At 43.8% G+C, this 20322-nt stretch overlaps 2 protein-coding genes across 5 annotated transcripts in view; one reads left to right on the forward strand and one right to left on the reverse strand.

Moving 5' to 3' along the window:
- Nucleotides 1-545: 545 nt before the first annotated feature.
- On the reverse strand, nucleotides 546-8526 carry SOCS4 (suppressor of cytokine signaling 4). The gene is made up of 2 exons (XM_005511734.3): nucleotides 8244-8526; nucleotides 546-2372 (listed from the first exon to the last, which is right to left on the reverse strand). The coding sequence occupies exon 2, from the start codon at nucleotides 2283-2285 to the stop codon at nucleotides 975-977; it is 1311 nt and encodes a 436-aa protein (XP_005511791.1). The 5' UTR covers nucleotides 2286-2372; nucleotides 8244-8526; the 3' UTR covers nucleotides 546-974.
- WDHD1 (WD repeat and HMG-box DNA binding protein 1) overlaps nucleotides 8525-20322 on the forward strand; it is a 31319-nt gene continuing 19521 nt past the window's right edge. Inside the window, exons 1-7 of one of the 4 annotated variants that reach the window (XM_065063153.1) lie at nucleotides 8525-8654; nucleotides 9334-9422; nucleotides 11258-11369; nucleotides 14084-14235; nucleotides 17573-17684; nucleotides 18219-18269; nucleotides 19881-19976. In XM_065063153.1, coding sequence (XP_064919225.1) covers nucleotides 9346-9422; nucleotides 11258-11369; nucleotides 14084-14235; nucleotides 17573-17684; nucleotides 18219-18269; nucleotides 19881-19976 — 600 coding nt within the window. In that variant the 5' untranslated portion in view covers nucleotides 8525-8654; nucleotides 9334-9345. Of the gene's footprint in view, nucleotides 8655-8704; nucleotides 8866-9333; nucleotides 9423-11257; nucleotides 11370-14083; nucleotides 14236-17572; nucleotides 17685-18218; nucleotides 18270-19880; nucleotides 19977-20322 lie in introns of those variants that run through there. The other 3 variants (XM_065063151.1, XM_065063154.1, XM_065063152.1) reach the window with 3 other exon arrangements.

Consider the following 20322-nt stretch of genomic DNA (forward strand, 5'->3'; position numbering starts at 1 on the left):
TCTTTATCAGCTCAGGATCAACCATGCAAGATTGGATAGTTTAATAAGCGGATTTTTAAGGAAACATCTTCTTTCTCACCCTCCCACTTATCATTTCCTAAGCAGCAGTTCCTCTAGTGAAAACTGGGTATTTCATATAATGAAATAGTAACATAGAAACAGAGTTACCCAGTCCAAGCCCCATCTATCACAAGGAACTATATCATTATCCCTTCCAGACACTGATCAAATCCCAGTTTATGAGTAATTTGCTTTTTACTGCTATTATACTAAATGAAAAGCTGTTCCAGAATGCCGATTACAAGTCCTCCTCTTTTCCAATCAAAATCCTTTCATGACCAGCTTACACACGTTTGTTCCCGTCCTGAGCGTTGTCCTTAACTTGAATTGTTTTTCCCCTCCCTGGCGTGTAGTCCCCTGATGTATTTATAGAAAGATCATATCCTCTTTCAAACTTCATTTTGCTGGGAATAGTCATGGTAGAAATAGACTGATGAATTGACTGTATTAGATATGGACGGACACACATACACGCACACGAGAGGTAGAGAACTCATTTTTAAAGAAAGGCAGAAAATACAGCTGAGTGAATCTTTAGTTAACAGTGCATTTTCTCAAACATGTCAGCCACATATGTAAATTACAATATAAAAGACAGATCAAGTTCAAAACTGATTTTTAGGGTGTTTAGATCTAAAGACTATCCATCTAATAGAAATACCAGAAAGCCTACCCAAAATTCCATAAAACTCTAGTTGGGGAACAGTACCAAAAGCCCACAGTGAAAATAATTTCTAAAAAAGGAGCTGGGAAGACTCAAATACATTTGAATAAAAACCCTTAGACTGAGGCTAGTTTGGGAGGCAAATAATCTGCAGACAAATCAAATTGCTATTAAAAAAAACCCTAGAAGGAAGAAAGACTGGACATTCTATTTGTTTAGAGACAATTTCATTCTTTCATAAAAATATCTTCTAGGTTTGCTGCTCTGGTACATCAATCCTGAGTACTCTAACTTTTGACTTATAATGATATTCCTTCAGATACAGCTTCACCGATGGAGGAATGGGAAGCGCATCGATACCATCGTAAGTCGTACAGTTGCAAATAACCGTTCTACATATATGTTGAAGAGAAAATGGGAAAGTCCTGTTTAGCGGAGTGGATAAAAGCGGCTCAAAGAACATACAGGAGCTCGGATCTTTGTAGTGCTCTAGGAGCCCCGTGATGTCGGGAGAGTGGAAGACGCAAGGATCGTGGGCGTCGAAGCTGAAGTTGTGATTCCACTGCTCTATCCGCGCGTGGAGGGAACGACTGTAGCGCCTGAAGCTCACGGAAAACAAATAGTCTTCTTGGGCAGAATCTCGTAACAAAAACGTTCCCTCTGGCTTTCCTTCTAGCAGCGCCTCAGCTGCGTATTTATCCATGACGCCCCAGTAGCAGGGGTTGTTATTGATCTGGAGGAGGTCTGGGACCAAGCAGTGGACATAATCGATCTGCGTATGGTACTTTGGAGGCGTTTCCATCCGCAGCAGCTCGTCATCCGTTTCCCACTTGGGCTTGTTTCTTTTTCTAGAACTTGTGCACAGTGTTATAACTTCATCGTCGGAGTCCATATCGCTCTCCTCTTTATTGCTCCTTCCCATCTTGCCGGTAACCAACTCAGACCTCGAATCGCTCCTGGAGGAACCGCTGTCGGTAAAGTCACAGGACTGGGAGGGAGAGTCCGTTCCCCCGCTGGCAACCTCATCATCTCGCAGCTGATCCTCCCTTTCCTCGTGCTGCGATAAATCAGCAATTATCCAGTCTTCCGCTTTTGGACTTATAGGGGCTGTGTGTCTTTTGATCAGGTGCCACCGAAAAGCCAGCTCCGAGCGCGGAGGGAAAGGACACTTGTCTAGCATTAACTCACTGATATGAATCTTCCTTTTCGGCGGCAGCCCCGAGGCGTGCCGACTGCTGCAGTTCTTTATAGGAAAGCACTGACCCACGGCGTCTTGCAGCTTCTGTTTGAGAGACCGGCCCAAAAACCTGTGGCCACACGAACGGTCTAGATCCAGCTCAACGGATGAGCAGCTGTACTTTCTCTCTTGGCTCCTTAAATTAGCCCCTGATCTTCCCGCAGCACTTGCTGTCTCGGTGTCAGAACAATGCTCGCTCTTTTTAGACCAGGAGAGCTTCTTTCCACTCCAGACATAACCGTCCTTTCTGTCCGCGCTCCTGCTCCGGCTGCTTTTGGGTCTCACGTCGGCGTTTTTAATATTACTGTCCTTATTTTCTGCCATTTTGACAGCTTTGCTTCACAAGTTGCCAGGAAGAAGTGTGCTGGGTTTTTCTACATAAGGAAGCTTTGAGGCACTTTCTGGAAGTATCTAAGGAAAAAAACAAACAAACAAACAAAAGAACACACTAAGTGAGCAGTTATGGATGCACACAACACAAGAACAATGCAGGTGTATGCAGGACAACAGCGAGAATTAATTGCTAAACATATAGAAATAATATGGATGCACTCCACGTGGAAGGTGATACCGCTCTAGCTGTTTATTGAGCAAATTCTGCATCTCCTCCAAAGAACCTTTAGAGAAGGAACAAGCCGGAGCAGAAACAACTAGGTCAGAGTACAAAGAGCTACTGTACCTACGTGATATGCCTGATTGCTACTAATCCACAGGGTGGGATGCCAGGGATCCTATTCTTAACTGACACTTTTGGGTCATTTTCTCGATTTAAAAAAAAAATGAATAAATAAAATTAAACTATATCAGTCACAGATTCCGTCAATGTCTGAAAGCTGTTTTACTCTGCCTTTTCAAACGGAGCTAGAAAATACCGAGCCCCTAAGGGATTGAAATATCTGGGGCTTTACATACTGAAAAGGATTAAAACAAATCCAGTCCCTTACTAAAAGCAATTTTAAAAGGCCATGAAAGATGGAACTGCTTATTACTCATTAGAGAAGAAAGTTTACATTATTAAAAGCAGCGTTGCTCTGAGACCTTCGATTGCTGATTTCATTCTCTTTTGTTTCCAAAAGCATGCTGAATTCTGAAATGATAAGAGGTTTCCTTTTGAATGTTGCGCTTTGAAAAAGAAAAGAAATATCCTTTTGATTCCTCAGTTGAAAATAGAACAGCGTTTTTTTCAAGGTGCATAGATAGCAATACGCTGTGGCAGAATGTAGAAATACTTCCCGTCACATAATCGTGATGCTTTTGCACCAAAATGATGTTCAGCTCCTCTGTTCCATGGGGTTTTTTTGGGTTTTAACTAATTGACGTGGTAAATACTAAGCAGAAAAAGCAAAGGGCATCGTCTTCCTCTCTCCATTCAATCCATTCTCATCATGGGGATCAGCCAGCGTGACATGAGCTCTCCGTGTCCCCCGGGGCTGCTCTCGCCTCTGTTCTCACTCACAGAACCAGGCGGCTGTGCCCAAACCTTCCCATGGGCCAAACGCATCCCAGATGGCACCTCCACCCGGGAATTTTTGCCGTCGCATCCCTTACTTACAACCCACAGACCTGAGAGATGTCTCTGGGGATTTTGCAAACCACTCTGCAGTGAAAACGTTGCAGGATGCGATTCAAATAGGAGAAAGGCAACGGTTGTATATGAGACCCCAAACACCTTTTTTAGATCAAAACTCATTGATTGCTTCTGTAACATTTCTATTTTTCATCCAGAAACAAACTGAATTAAAAAAGAGGGGGGAAAAAAGCAATTTCGTTTATCCTGATGATAACCCGGAGTAACTACTGAAGACAAAATGCTATTCTAGATTAATCCTGTGGTAATGCTCTATATATGGGATTTTTAATTGGACAGAGTAATATCATTGAGGTTGCGAAGTCAAGTACCTAAAAATTAGGATATGACGGTTTGTAATTGCTTTTGAAACCTTCAATTATCTCATTCTGCACATCCAGCCCATATAAGGAACAAGAATACACAGAATACAGACTTTTCATTAAAAACTGCAAAACATACCAAACCCAGAAGTGCTGAAAAAAGGCCTGTTATCTCCTAACCTGAGCCTCGCAACTGAAATAATTTCAGCGTTTTATGTCATTTCCAGGTTGTTGTCGTCGTATTTAACTGTAAAGCCACCTTCTCCTTTGTACTTTTCTTCTGTCATGAAGCATTTGCGGTACCCGAACCCTGAATCTTTAATGGGAGAGGCAGCACGTGATGCCGGGAGACACACACCATTAGCCAGCAACACGGAGAGCGGGTTCCCTGGGGTCTGGCGGTGGCTGGAACCCGGGCGCCAATTCTGCCATGTCAGAGCAGTAATTGCTAATCAGACATCACACTAGACCTATGAAAAGAGTATGGAATACATGAAGAGAAAGGGATGTCATCCTCCCAAAGCCAGGTTTGAGCCGGGTCTTGTGAAGGAAAAGGATGGTTCCGTGGTCAGCTTGTGACTTAGGAGACAAAAATCTCCTTTTCCAAAGGCGTTACAAACATCCACGTGCTCACGCTGCTCGGCCACAGCACATTTAGGTGCCCAAATCCCGCCGTTTGGCATTACAATAAGGGGTCGCACCTTCACACCCTTCCCGCTCCATGAATCACAGCACCATCAATAAACTGGGGAGCAAAAATAATACTGGTGTCAAAAAGAGAAAGGCATCAAGGCACTCGGTGCTGTATGACCATTTCGGGCTTCTTGCCGAACGCAGCGACTTCTTTCACTGCAAACATCCGAGGGAAACGCCGCCGACTGTACATCCATTAACAGCAGAAAGAGCCGGAGAGCAGGGCAAGGATAAAAGAGAGGGAACACGGAGAGCACTTTTACCTACAGGGCAAGGTTAAATGGGGGAGGCCAGCACTGTGCGGCTCACGCATCAGTTCCGAGATCCTTTCGGTGGATATAATTAGTCTCCTGCCTACAAAAGCCACCTCCTATGTGGAGATACCCGGGGCATCTCAGAAGCAGATCTGACATAACCCTTACGCTTGAAACTCTTCTCAGCACACGGCAAAGATAAAACAACGCGCGGGGATGAGCAGAGTTCACTTCGGGCCACGCGATCATGCTTGTGGTTCAAGGTTCCCTGTCACCGTCACCGCTTCCAGTCCCTGAGGACAAGCAGAGGGCTGGGAGGGTTTTGTTGGTGTTTTTACAGCATGCACAGCTCCCTCATCCAGATGCACGTCCCTCACCAGGCTGCACGAGGTGCTTTTGCTTTCAAGCGCTGATGCCTCAACATTAAACCTTCAAGCCTGAACTAAAAGCAACATCTAGTAGCTATTTGGAGGCAATAACAATATTACCTCCAAGGCAGAGGTAGGCTGCAAGCAACAACTCTGATAAGGCAGTTACAGCCTCGCCATATGTCTAATTAAATCAGCAGCGAATACCCAATAACTCCAATAGGTGAATCTAAACCATAAGTATAGACAGACATTTTTTAAAATTTATTCAATAAATAATGAATCGTTTCAATGAGATATTTATCTCCCGAGCTGCTGGATCCTTGCTTCTAGCCCAAGTCCTCTTCATCAAGCTGCGTCCCTTTCAGTATAATGAAGAAGAAGGTGGTGGGGGGTCCCCAGGCCACCCCCCGCTGTCACTGTGGTCTGGTCGCCTCCTGAAACCTGCGAGGACGGAGGTGCCACCACCTCTTTGGTGCTCCCCACTGCATGACCCTTCTAGGGAAGGAAGTACTTCGCAACTTTTCTGTCCGAGTACACAAAAGCCAAAGCGCCGCTTGGATTACGCCTCTAATTAAACAAGAAAGGTGACTCACGTGAAGAATAACAGAACAGTTTAGGAATTGTTAAAGAAGGTGATGTTCTTCTAGAGCTGATAAAAGAAGAGCAAGCTGTAATGAACTGGGGTACTTTTGCTTTTTTCTTTCAACTTACATAAAAGTTATGTTAAAAAAATCCCACCGGTCACATGCTGTTTTCATTAATTTTGCCCAATTAGATTTTGGCCACAAGACTGCATTTTAAAACCTGACCTTCCACTGAAGTTAAGCTGTTACTGACTTGTTTTGGAAAAAAGCCCAACCTATTAAGGATAACATTAAGTCTCAATTCCTCTGTCTTAACTCGTTTTCCTTCAGTTTTGACTATGTTTATTTTAATTTACGATACCGTCCAAAAATACCTAAGCTTGACTCCAGAGGCCCTTCCAGCAAATTAAAGCAATAAGCACACCCACAAAAAATAAAGTGACTGCTTAAAGATATCAATAGTAAACTACTGTGCTTCTTACCAACACCAGAGCTATTTTACTCACACCCAGGTGGTAGAAGTGATGTGGACATGGGTGTAGAGGTGAGAGCTGCTTATATCACAGAATCCCAGAATGTCAGGGATTGGAAGGGACCCCAAAAGCTCATCCAGTCCAATCCCCCCATGGAGCAGGAACACCCAGATGAGGTTACACAGGAAGGTGTCCAGGCGGGTTGGAATGTCTGCACAGAAGGAGACTCCACAACCTCCCTGGGCAGCCTGGGCCAGGCTCTGCCACCCTCACCAGGAACAAGATTCTTCTCAAATTTAAGTGGAACTTTTGTGTTCCAGTTTGAACCCATTACCCCTTGTCCTATCACTGGTTGTCACTGAGAAGAGCCTGGCTCCATCCTCCTGACACTCACCCTTTAGATATCTGTAAACATTAATGAGGTCACCCCTCAGTCTCCTCTTCTCCAAGCTCAAGAGACCCAGCTCCCTCAGCCTTTTCGCGTATCTGCTGCTTTAACACAACTCTGCTCGTGTGCCGGGGCAGAGACGTTGGCGGAACCGCGGCAGCGCTAAACCAGCCGAAGCTTTATGGTCTATGACCAACGCTTGGTGCTCCACCCAGAAACCGACGGGGAGAGCAGCGCGGTTCCCAGCTCACGCCCGGCGGCTGCTCGACACCTATTAATTCAAGCCAGCAGCAGGTTGAGCTCCCGACCGGATCGAAAGAATGACTTTGCGTCCGATGCCGTGCCACTTTGGGTGTGACAAAGCCTTGCAGTCCCTTGGCCAAGTGACCATGGGATTCCCCCACCCTCCGAAAAACCTCCCCCCGAGTTTTCTCATTCATTTCTCATTCAAAGAGTTATCCCAGCAGGGCAGCACCTCCAGATGATGAATTTAGTTGTTACATAGAACCGAACTTAAAAACGCCTTTATTTATTATTTTATATTTTAGGTGCAGTTTGTATGAGAGTTTCTGCAAATTAAAATAATGAAGAAAAAAAATAAATAGAGCTGACACGTGTTTGTCTCCATGCCAGGCAGCAGCTTGCAGTGAGGCTGCTGTAAGAATAGCCTGGTCTTCCCACTCATCTGATAAGCAGTTCAGCTCAATCATTTTCCTGGAACACATTATCCTCACCAGAAATCACGATTTATTGAAATAAGTCAGGATACACCCATGGAAATCATGTCTCTACGCAGCATCCATGAGGTTTAACAATGAAATCTGGGCACATATATATATATATTTATTTTTTTTTAAAGAAGCGTGCCTGCTTTGTAATCCTGTCACTTACTCATTCATGAAAGTACCAACAATGTGACTGTTACAGAGAGCCCGAACACATTTCCAATATAAATAAATCACTCTGCTCAAGCCAACCACCGATAACTCCGCTGCAGAGCAAAACTGAGGATAAAAAGGGTTTTGCCTGGAAGCAATTTTTCTTACAAGCAGGAATAAACCAGGCCAGATCATTACAGCTACATAATGGGAAAACAGACAGCTCTGATTTTTCTTCTCCTTATTTCAGGCATGTCGAGCTCTAACATTTTTTGTCCTTCAGGAAACAAACCACGCCGCTTTCCTCCTATTTTTCAGCACATGAAAGCTTTAATGTTTTTTTTTGCAAAGCAATCGCTACAACTGCTGTCACCTACACCCAGCGTGCTCGTCGGGACGGCTGTAATTACAGAGTAATTCCATAATTACCACAACGATCTCCGGATGGGTTTGATCCAGCATCCCCCAGCCCCTCTTGCAGGACTTCGCTGCGATGGGGACTGTGGATACGTGGGGGGTGAAGGGCACTGCCCCTCATTTGGGCTTTCCCTGCCGTTCCTGTGCCTGCCATTACACAGATATATATACAAGAACTATCTATGCACTCTATACATTAAGGTATGCGTGTCAGGCATGCACCCACACACAGTTTTTCACAGGAAAAGCGAACACGTACCGAGGTCTTCGCAGCCCCCGGGTGTCACCACCTCAGCTGCCACCCCCGACCCGGCTCCTCCCGACCCCAACTTACGATCGCCCGATGGCGCTGCCCTCCCCGGGGGAAGCTGCTCGCCGCCCAAGTCGCTCCCTCGGCCGGACAGGGCGGCCTGACCCGCGGCGAGGACGGCGGGAGGAGGGAAAAGGGAAAGGCCAGCGGCACCTCCGCGGGCTCCCACAGGCGGCGGGGAGCGCGGAGGCAGCGCGCAGCCCGGGCTCCCCTCACCCGCCGGAGCGGAACCGCTGTGAAGCCCGCCCGGCCGCTCCTGCCGCCGCCATCCTCTCTCCCTCCGGCCGGCCGATCCCGGCCCCAGCCCCGCCTGCGCCACCGCCCCGCCCCGGGCTGTGACGGGACCGGGTCGGCCCCCGGGGCGGAGCTGGGCGGCGGGGAGGGCGCGGCGGGGCGAGCGCGGGAAGGCTCGAAGCGGGCGGCGGGGCCGGCGCGGTGAGCGGGCGGGGAGGCGGCGCGGTCCCCGGGCTCCCCCTCGTCCCGGCGGGCGGTGCGGGGCCCGTTCCCCGCTCTGGCGCGTCCCCGGGTTCCCCCTCGTCCCGGCGGGCGGGCGGTGGGGCCCGGTTTGGCCTGCTCTGGGCGCTGAGGAACGGGCCCTCCCACCCCGGGTAACCCGGTTTTAATTTCCCCGCCAGGCCCTTCTGAGGTGCGGGCGCCGTGTCCCACATCACCCGCTTTGCCCCGTGTTCCCAGCCCCCGGGGGTGGGTGTCCCAGCAGCTCAGGCCTTCCCCTGCCATCTGAGGCTCCTTCAGAAGCTTTTCCTTTAAATTTAATTTTACAACTGCCTGAAAGGAGGTTGGAGCATGGAGGGGGTTGGTCTTTTCTCCCAAGTAACAAGTAATAGAATGAGAGGAAATGGCCTCAAGTTGCACCAGTGGAGGTTTAGATTGTATCTTGGGTACAATTTCTTCGCAGAAAGGGTGTTGGTCATTGGAACAGGCTGCCCCGGGGAGTGGTGGAGTCACCATCCCTGGAGAAGTTTAAAAGGTGTTTAGATGAGGTTCTCAGGGACATGGGTTAGTTCTAGAGTTGGGTTATGGTTGGACTCGATGATCCTGAGGGTCTCTTCTGCTGAAATGATTCTATGATTTCTCCCCTTTTATCCTTAACTAGGCAAGAGCGAAGATGCCCTCCGCGCAGAAGCCGATGCGGTACGGCCACACCGAGGGACACACCGACGTCTGCTTCGATGCCACCGGGAGGTAAGAGTCTAATTCCCAGAGCCTGGGTGAGGGGTGGTGGAGACAGCATGGGCTTGTGCCTCCCTTCTGTACCAGCCACTGCTCCAGGAGGTACCGCCATGGATTTGTGGCCTGGCTTGCTCTGGAAAATCCTTTGGGTTTTGCCTGTGTTGAGAATTGGCTGGGAGATAAATGTTTTGATGCTCTGAATTTTGAAGTGATTGACACCTAACTTAAGTGTAAGCCTATATAGAGTATACATGTGTGTATTCTTCCTCAGAGCAAGAGTAGGCACTGATCTCTCTGGTGATCGATGACAGAACCCGAGGGAATGGCAGGAAGATGTGCTAGGGGAGGTTCAGGTTGGACATGAGGAAAAGGTTCTTCACCCAGAGGTGCTGGACACTGAACAGGCTCCCCAGGGAGGTGTCACGGCCCCAAGCCTGACAGTGTTCAAGAAGAGACTGGACAACACCCTCAGACACACGGTGTGAACTGTGGGGTTGTCCTGTGCAGGGACAGGAGTTGGACTCGATGATCCTTGTGGGTCCCTTCCAACTCAGGATATTCCTTTCTATGACTCTAATAATAAACTCTCTATGCACTGTTTATAAGAGTGACTTCATAGAATCTAGCAGAAATTGATGTAGTGTGGGAGAAAATATGTTCACATATACACTAAGAAATTAAAAATATAGTTGGAGAAATACAATATTGGACTTGCTATCTTGTTATTCTTGCACTGATTCTTGAATGTATCAATTAGCAACTAAATATTTGCTGTTACCTTTTTTGATTCAAAATAAATGGTAAACCAGAAAACATGCCCTCTCAAAATGAACTCAAGGGGTAAGCCTTATATATTGAATATGGTTTAAGTCCATATTCTCTTATTCTTTTCTGCAGTCCATTAGCCTTGATGCAAAGGCTACTCTTAAGTTAGTCTAATAACAATCCCTCAAAACCACAAAAAGCCTTCCTTGCCATTACAACGCAGATATTTAAAGAAGGATGCAAACAGCTCTGCCAAATACCACTGGTCCACTACTGCTGGACCCCCAGCATCAATATATTCAATATCAATATAGTGTTGTGTTGTTGTCAAAATACAGACCTTACAGAACTAAAAGCAACATCACAGCTTCACCACTGGCATTATAACATTTTGCTGTTTAATTAGATTTTTTTTGGAACTGCAAACAACTTTATGAAAAAAGAATGCGAGGCTTGATTATAGATTAATGATATCTTTAATTAAAAGTGCCGTGTAAACTTCTGTATATTTACTCTGTGACTTCAGACTATTGTTTACTGCATTAAAATTGTGAAAGTTAACTCCTGTAAATGTGAATTCCATCTTAACTGTTGTTAAGGGTTCTGTAGGCCTGGAACACTTTAAGCTTGTTAAACTTCAGTCAAGTGTGCACTAACACTGAGTTTTGCCCTCAACTTTGTAATCAGCTGTAAGGTAAGTTTTCAAAGGTTTAAGAAGCAATTAAATGCACAGTTCTTAGAGAAATCAGTGCTAATTAAATCCTTTGAAAAATTTGCTCTAGGTCCTGGAAAAAAATTGGTTGACTGGTATTTTCTAAGGGTCAGTTCAGATGAGTGCCAGGCCTGGGTAGTTATCAGAGACTCAAAACACTGTGTTTATGCTACCAGGTGTGATTTTCCCCCTTCCCCATGTTTAATAAGTTACCTAAACATGATAAATGTAGGCATCACATTGTATGTATTATGTTTCATTTAAAAAGAAAAACCCCAACGCTTCAGTAACATTTTCATTTTGGGATTGAAAGCTGCTGTGGGAGTCCTTCCCTTTCCCGAACATTAACAAGTCTGGTGTTGTTCTGCAGCTGCATCGTAACTTGCGGCAGTGATGGAGACGTCAGGATTTGGGAAAACCTGGATGACGATGATCCAAAGTCCATTAACGTGGGAGAAAAGGCCTATTCCTGTGCGCTAAAGGTATCGTGGTTAACAGGGCTCCTCCAGGTTGTGTCGTGCTGCTGTTGATGTTGGATTTTCAAGCTCGGGGATGCTGCTTGTGTGGGTGACATTAAACATATACTGGGGCAATATACAGAAAAAGGGGGGAATAATACTGTATGTAGCGCATTTCAGTCTACTGTATGTTAAACAAGTAGATATTTGTCTTCAGATCAATGTATGGAAGAAATAAATTGAATATTGTGTAATGAGCAGCAGGTATTTAAATTTGAGCACGTGGACGTATCTGAGTGAAAATATTAAAGCAGTGTTAAAAACATGATTTTCTGAAATACACAGACGTTGACTTGATTATACGTTCTGAAAGACTTTTTGAATATTTTAACTAAATTCAGTATTTTATATAAACCAAGAATTCTTCTGACAACTCATTTTACCCCATAAAGGATTGTAGATTATTCCCTATGTATTTGTATACATATTTCCTTATGTATCCTTATACCTTCTGTGTTTTTTCCTCCTCTTCCTTCACATTCACTAACACTCATTTCTGACTTTGATCCTCCTGAGAAACAAACCCAGCAGATTAAGCTCATTATGCAGTGAACCTTTTAGGCCCTTTCAGTGTTTTCTCACACTATGAGTTACAATGTTTCCCAGCCTAAGATGTGATCATCAAGTATAGGGAAAAAGAGCCAAGAGGTTGTTTTACGTGGGCCTATTTTAAGGTCCGAGGAATTATAATCTGTATTAATCAAAAAGTACTTTCACAGAGTCAGTGTCTGGTAGTGCTCTGGTAATACTTTTTTATAACTGGTTTGATATTTCGCTCTCAAAAGTGACGTTTAGCCCAAAGGTGCCTCAAAGTCAGAAGAGAACAGAATTCTTACTGTCATATGTTGTGGGAATTTGTGAGAATGCTGGTTACGTGCAGTTCTGTGCTCTGACTGGCATTTGAAGCATAAACTGATCTCTTTGTTTGAATATTAAGGCAGCTCCTCTTTCTATATCTTGCAGGAGTTGTTATTTGTAAATAACACGGCAAATAAGTTACCTATACAAATTTCTATAACTGAAAGTAATTCTTTTTGCTGTGCATGTTCATGTATTTGGAAACTCTCATGCCACTTCCTTTATGTGCAATTATTGCTATATTACGTTAGTAATAGAAGGTCTAAAATGTAGGTTTTGTGGCAACTGTAGAAGAGGAATTCCACAAGTCTACATCAGTTCTTCAGATATTGTGTCATTAACTTTGGAGAGATAAAGGCAAATTTTTAAATTCAGTTTTCAACTACTTGTGACTTTGGAGAGGAATATGAAAGAGGAAACAAGAATTCACATATATGTGTTATATTTAAAAATAATAATTTGAAATCTTATTCAGAACTACTGCGTTATGTGAAACCTCTTTCTTATATCCCTTTTAACATACCTCATGTACCTATTCCTCAATACCTGCATAACCTGTTTTCATCATTGATTTTTAGAGTGTTTTGCTGTTGATTTTCATCACGTTACTTATCTTTTCGCAGACCAAGTGAGGTGGTTTGAACGAGTTCTCTTACCAAATGAGTGGCAGAGCCAGAAATCTTTAAAACTATTAATGAACAGAGGAGGGAGAATCCAGGGTTTAATTTAAAACACTATTAGGAAAAATCCTCCGCTCTGAAGTGTATTATAAAGTGCTTTTGGTTTAGAGGGATTTTTTATTTTTAAGCAGTGAGATTAAGAACCCTTGGTGAGACATTACTTCAGGAAATCTTATTTCAAAAATTATTCTTTATTAATGAAAAGCCATGAGGAACTGCTCAGAGACCTTGATTTAATCTAGGTAATAAATCTCCTCTCTTATTTAGTTGGGTTATTTAGTACTGGCTGCTGCTTTGTTTATCTTCAGGATTTTTAGTATAACTTTAGGCAATTTAGAAGAAAAAGCGACACCTCTCCAAACACAAATGAAAAAACCCTCGAGGAAATAAAGCATTCATTTATATATTTCAAAACCTTATTGCTGTGTACAACTGAGGAATAGTGTTGTCACTTGAAGAAGAGATATTCCTTTTCCAAGCATAGGGTAATTATTTTTGTTTTGCACTTCTTTTAATCTGGATTCATTGTTATTAAACATCTGCCTCTTGTTTTCTGAAAACTAAGCTGCAGTTCATGAACTTCTCATCTTTCCATCATGGCATTTAAGAGAGAAGTTCGGGCTGAGGGTGCCCTCTCCTGATCCTGCAGCGGATGAATCGAAATAGGATGCAAGGTTCTTCCTGCTCTAAGAGCTTTCTTGCTTGTGCAGAAGAAGGTTGGATAGTTCTCTTTGAACTTCAGTGGGACTTTGAGTACTCATTATTTTAGTAAAGACACCGGTCGGGAAGGTCTTGGTGCGGTAAATTGCCACATAGTTGGCGCAATGAATTTTAAGTCAACCGAAGCAACTGGAGTTTTGGTATTAAATCCAGCAGTGTGTTACTACACGACTGGAAGTAAGAGAATATTTTTACTAGTTTTTAATAGTTAAATAGTTAAAATGATAAAGCATTAAAATTACTCTACTTTTCCATATTTGTTTTAAGGAATATTTCCCCTGCTGCTCCTACTGTCAGACCTCTTTTGGAACTACTAAAGTTAATCTGCCCTGAAATTAGGCACATCAAAGCAATTTTTTTTGATTCCACGGGCATCAATGTGTTTTAACTAACACATTTCGTGATGGATTTTGTTTCTAGAACGGAAGACTGATTACAGCGGTATCGAACAACACTGTGCAGATACACACGTTCCCTGAAGGAGCTCCAGATGGCATCCTGACCCGTTTCACCACGAACGCAAACCATGTCATCTTCAACAGCGACGGTACCAAAATTGCTGCTGGGTCCAGGTAATCAGGAGAAGCGTTGCTGTCGTTCAAAATATTTGTCTCATGCTGATTTTTACCGATGAGATCCTGAATCCACGCACATCTGAGGGTTTAAAGTTTTGCAAAATGCCTTTGGGGGGTGGAGGGGAAGAAAGGAATGAAAAAGACTGTAGGAGAGATACTTGGGAGATACTTGATCCACCAAACAATTTTGAATGGAAATCTGGTATTGTGAAATAATTCCTTTTCTTTAGGAGACCTGAGTGTTTTCAGCTTTCAGTCTTATAATGTATAAGTGTGTTTGCCCATGTGGATTGCATTGCAGCATCAAGGATTTTGTTCCTGTGTGCTGAAGATTGTTCCTGGTGCTGCAGATGTAAATACACGTGCAAAAGCGAGACGGGTTCTGGCTTACACAAGAGCTTTGAGTCGTTCTCTGGCATAAATATCGTCACCATTCTGCCAAACGGCAAGTGTAGAGTCTTGTATCTGAGTAGAAACAACCCCAGGTTCCAATATAAGTTGGGGAACAACCTGTTGGAGAGCAGTGTAGGGGAAAGGGACCTGGGGGTCCTGGGGACAGCAGGGTGACCATGAGCCAGCACTGGGCCCTTGTGGCCAGGAAGGCCAATGGTACCTGGGGTGGGTTAGAAGGGGGTGGTCAGTAGGTGAGAGAGGTTCTCCTGCCCCTCTGCTCTGCCCTGGGGAGACCACACCTGGAATATTGTGTCCAGTTGTGGCCCCTCAGTTCCAGCAGGACAGGGAACTGCTGGAGAGAGTCCAGCGCAGCCACCAAGATGCTGGAGGGAGTGGAGCATCTCCCGTGTGAGGAAAGGCTGAGGGAGCTGGGGCTCTGGAGCTGGACAAGAGGAGACTGAGGGGTGGCCTCATTAATGTTTACAGATATATAAAGGGTGAGTGTCAGGAGGATGGAGCCAGGCTCTTCTTGGTAACAACCAGTGGTAGGACAAGGGGCAGTGGATTCAAACTGGAACACAGGAGGTTCCACTTAAATTTGGGAAGAAACTTCTTCCCAGTGAGGGTGGCAGAGCCTGGCCCAGGCTGCCCAGGGAGGTTGTGGAGTCTCCTTCTCTGCAGACATTCCAACCCGCCTGGACACCTTCCTGTGTAACCTCATCTGGGTGTTCCTGCTCCATGGGGGGATTGCACTGCATGAGCTTTCCAGGTCCCTTCCAATCCCTGACATTCTGTGATTCTGTGAAATGGTAACAGATGACAGTGACAAGACTCAGCTGAGGGGAATTAAATACGTAGTTCAGTTAATTTTGCAGGGCATCATGTTTGCTTTTACGTAATATACTTTATTCCATTAACAGAGATGGCAAAATAGCCAGCAGGCGATTTCTTTTTTTTCTTTTATTTAAGGCTCAGGTGATTTTTTTTAACTGGATTTTAATTGGGCAGCTGTAGCTAACCCAGGCTGTTGGCTTCCCTTTCCCTGCAGCAGCCATGGCAGAGCGTTGCGTCTGCTCCCCGGCTCCTCTGAACTAGCAAACAATTGGGATGGATGCACTGGACTGTGAACTCCGGCAGCTGTGGAGCAGATGCACCAGTTCCACCAAAACTGGGAGGCAGGACAGCTGGGGGCAACAACCGCTCTAATCGCTAAATCTGACACTGATCGGGAGTTTGGGCCCTTGGCCAGTGCTTGTTTGTGAGGAAACAGCTCTGCCCTGGGTTCTGACATTGATTAGAGAGATTAGGCAGACAGCAAAGGCTTTTCTGTGTCCAAAACTTTTGCAAAACCACAGTGTTTCTGCAGCCTGACCGGGGCCTTCCCATTAGGAAAAAGAGCTCGGAAGAGTGTGAGGCTGTTGGTGGAGCCTTCTGGAACATACTGAAGGAGAAGGTGACAGCCCCGAAATGAAGGAATGCAGTTAAGAAGAATTGCTTTTAGTTGTCCCCGATTTCTCCATTTTTTACATGATGTCTGTACATTTCAATTTTGTAGAAGTTTACCACCCACCTGGCTGCCCAAGTTCACATGAACTATTAGAAAAACAGTTGTGTGGCTTCTCAAATAAGCAAAAAATACCCTATTGCTCATTGTTGTTTTTTTTTCTTTAAAGTTGTTTTGTGTTGTTTAAGAGGGCTAACATCATTTGAGTTGTCTCAATATAGCTTACAGACTTCCTTTTATGAGTGTTTGCTTAGCATTAGATGGTTGGCAAAACTGAGGTGTGGTGTTTTTGGAATATAGTTATAGTCAACCCTATAGAATTAGGTCCTAAAAATTAAATTTCTCTTTGAGATTGTTGCAACGAAGTATGAGAGGGAATGGGACTGAAAGATTATCACAGGAGCTCTTTGGCTTAGAAGTTAGTGTTAATATTTTTATTTAAACTGCAGTAATATCTGTAATTTTGGAGGAGGGAATAAAGTTGTAAAAAAAATATGTTCATGTATATTGAGAGTCCAGCGCAGCCACCAAGATGCTGAAGGGAGTGGAGCATCTCCCGTGTGAGGAAAGGCTGAGGGAGCTGGGGCTCTGGAGCTGGACAAGAGGAGACTGAGGGGTGACCTCATTAATGTTTACAGATATATAAAGGGTGAGTGTCAGGAGGATGGAGCCAGGCTCTTCTCAGTGAGAACCAATGATAGGACAGGGGGTAATGGGTTCAAACTGGAACACAAGAGGTTCCACTTAAATTTGGGAAGAAACTTCTTCTCAGTGAGGGTGGCAGAGCCTGGCCCAGGCTGCCCAGGGGGGTTGTGGAGTCTCCTTCTCTGCAGACATTCCAACCCGCCTGGACACCTTCCTGTGTAACCTCATCTGGGTGTTCCTGCTCCATGGGGGGATTGCACTGGATGAGCTTTCCAGGTCCCTTCCAACCCCTGACATTCTGGGATTCTGTGATTCTGTACATTAACTGGTCTTAAAAATCCTGTTAAAAACATCAAAAAATAAACTGCATGCTCCGTCCATTTTTAAAAACCATGTGACCAAATAATTACAGTAGTGAATATTGGTCCCATTCAACAGATAGTTCTTGTTAAGTCAGTTCTCTGGTATCTAAGCAGAGGTTTTCATTAGGTCATATAGAATATTATATTGAACAGCTGTATGGTCTGTGTGTACATAATGTCCTCTTCAAAGAGCAACCGTATTTTACATATTTTTGAGAGGAACAAAAGCTATTTTCTGATAAAGATAGTCTGGCCTTGCTCCTATTGTAATAAGCCTCAAGATTCTAATTTTCCCTTAGATCATATGGTGTTGAGATCCATACTTACCCAAAAGATAGTTAATGCCTAATTTTTATTGCCAAAACCACATAATTTGTCATTGTTAATGCCAATGTTAATATTCTTCTGTCTGTGCTCTTGTGATCTACAGTGACTTTATGGTCAAAGTTGTGGAGGTGGCTGATAGCAGCAAGCAGAAAACATTCCGAGGACACGATGCTCCTGTTTTAAGCCTGTCTTTTGACCCCAGGGATGTTTACCTGGTAAAAACACTTTCTTCTTTACTGTCTACTTTGAATCTCCTTTTCCCTGTGAAAGAAAATAAATATATACATTTTACAAAAGAAACGCAGTGACTGGGCATGTGGAAGTGTTTCATTTTAGCTGACCTTACTGACAATGGAGTGTGTGACAACTTGTTGCCTCCCAGGAGAACTCAGTCTTTGCTTGACTACTCAATTATTGTCTATGTTCTTCTGGAATCTAATGGTGATTTGATTTTCGAGGGGAAAAGATGGCTCACTAGAGAAACTTAATATTAATTTTGAGCCTCTTTTGCGAATAAGCAGCTCACTTGAAGTTTGAGGGTTTGTAATTACAGTAGCTTGGAGTCGGGTACAATTATCAAGATGACAGAAAGTTTTAAGTATTAAAATGGTTTAAGCGAGGAGGCTATCTTTTTAAAACTGTGTATGTGTTATATGTCTAGCATCAGTTATAGGGATTTTTTCAATTTTGTAGCATTAATTTCTCTCTGTCTTTAATTATTAATCTGTTTACAAAAATCTCTTCCGTAGGCATCGGCAAGCTGTGATGGTTCTGTCAGAGTGTGGAAAATTGCAGATCAGGTAAAAGACCTTTATCCATTCATCTCTCCTCACTGGCCAGCATTGTGTGTTTTATCCTCAGCACATTCAGAAATAACACTTCCGAGTAAAATAGCAAATGGCATCAGGTTCCTTATTTCAGGATTTCAGCTCATTGCTTTCAGGGTTAAGGAAGGATTTTTATCCTAATAAACTACTATCTAGGTATATTTTGTTTCTATTTATTTTTACCAAGCTTCCTACAAAGTAATGAATAATTTTCAGGATTGTAGGCTGGCTGGTGAAGGTGGAATGATGCTTTCAAATTCTACACAGTATTTCTTTTGTAAGTGGTCTTTGCCCAGTTCAGTGCATTCCAACCTTTTTATTTGTAGAGATGAGTCCACATTATAGGGAGTTTAAAGCTATTGACAAAGGGCTTGATATTCCACTTTTTTTTACACAAACTTCACAACAATTTCTCGGGAGGAGGATGTAAATCACACCATTTATTAGAAATACAACCATTAGGCTCAGCTTGGCAATATTTGGCTGCAACAGATCAGGGCATTAAAGAAATCGGATTTAACGAGCCAGTTGTCTCTGGCCTTACACACTGAGGACCTTGACAAGGTGGTTCAGGTGACCCCTTTCACAAGGCAATTCTATGTATGGATGTGGGATTACTTTTATTAAATGCCATTGACTGGAATAAGAACCCACATGGAATTATTCCTGTAAGCACAGTTGAAAATGTAAACCCACACTTGTGGATTGCTACGTTTTAAAACAAAAGCGTATTTCTAATGTGAAATCTCACATTCCAAACTGACAGTGGGTGCCTTTTGGGGCAATTAGAGTAACAGTGTCCTGGGACTGTGGCAATATAATTTATTTATCTGTGCCATAATTTAAAATATAGCCATTCATTCTTTAAACTGCTGTGATGAGATTCAAGCTGCTGTTTGTCACCTCGCTGCTGAGTTTGACAAATGCGTAAGTGCATTTGGTTACGTTTCTCTGTAATCTAAGGGTGAGTGCTATGAGGATGGAGCCAGGCTCTTCTCGGTGGCAAACAATGATAGGACAAGGGGTAATGGGATCAAGCTGGAACACAAGAGGTTCCGCTTAAATTTGAGAAGAAACTTCTTCTCAGTAAAGGTGACAAAGCACTGGCCCAGGCTGCCCAGGGAGGTTGTGGAGTCTCCTTCTCCGGAGACATTCAAAACCCGCCTGGACATGTTCCTGTGCGACCTCACCTGGGTGTTCCTGCTCCATGGGGGGATTGGACTGGATGATCTTTTGAGGTCCCTTCCAATCCCAAACATACTGTGATACTGTGATACTGTGATCTAAAAATATGTGAGCTCGTTTGTTCTGTACTTGATTAAAAACACTTCTGTGATTTTATTTCTGTTACAAGTAGTTGTATTGTCTTTAAAATATTTTCAGGTCTATATTGGCAAGATTATTTTTTTTCTTTTAAGGTAGTATGTACCATTGTATTTGAATGAAAGAGTTTATTTCATTACCAAAAATGGCGTCTCTTTTTTTCCTTTTCATTTCTTTCCACACTTTTCCTTTAAGAATTTGTACTATGCAGTAGATTGTTCACAGAGCTAGAAAACTCATTTTTTAATGTTTTGTTTTCAGACGTGCACGACGAGCTGGCCGCTGCTGCAGAAATGTAACGACGTGATAAATGCAAAATCAATCTGCAGGCTTGGCTGGCAGCCTGGCAGTGGGAAGGTAAGTGACGTTATTCAAGCAACATCTTAATTGTTCTTTTCTCTTTGGGATTCCAACAGTAGAATTCGATCTGGGCAAGCCCAAATGGCACCTCCTGGGACTAAGGAAAATATTAGGGGTGAAGTTCACTTTTAGGAAGAATGAAGAGCTGGCAATGGGGACTTGTTGAAGCTCCAGCCTGTGCCTGGCAGTAGCGCAGCCATCAGCCCAAACCCATGGTGAACAGTCCTGAACAGGAAGAAACATGGTACATGAGGGAAATAATCAAATTGCTCACAAAAAGGCACCAAACGAGTTCAGTCTTTCTCCACTTCAAATATATTTTGCTCTGTCAGTATTCAGTATT

Source organism: Columba livia, chromosome 5, assembly GCF_036013475.1.
Source record: "Columba livia isolate bColLiv1 breed racing homer chromosome 5, bColLiv1.pat.W.v2, whole genome shotgun sequence".
Lineage (NCBI taxonomy): Eukaryota > Metazoa > Chordata > Aves > Columbiformes > Columbidae > Columba > Columba livia.

Coding starts and splice junctions, on each gene's coding strand:
- SOCS4 (XM_005511734.3), bottom strand. CDS start 2,285: ATGGCAGAAAATAAGGACAGTAATATTAAAAACGCCGACGTGAGACCC.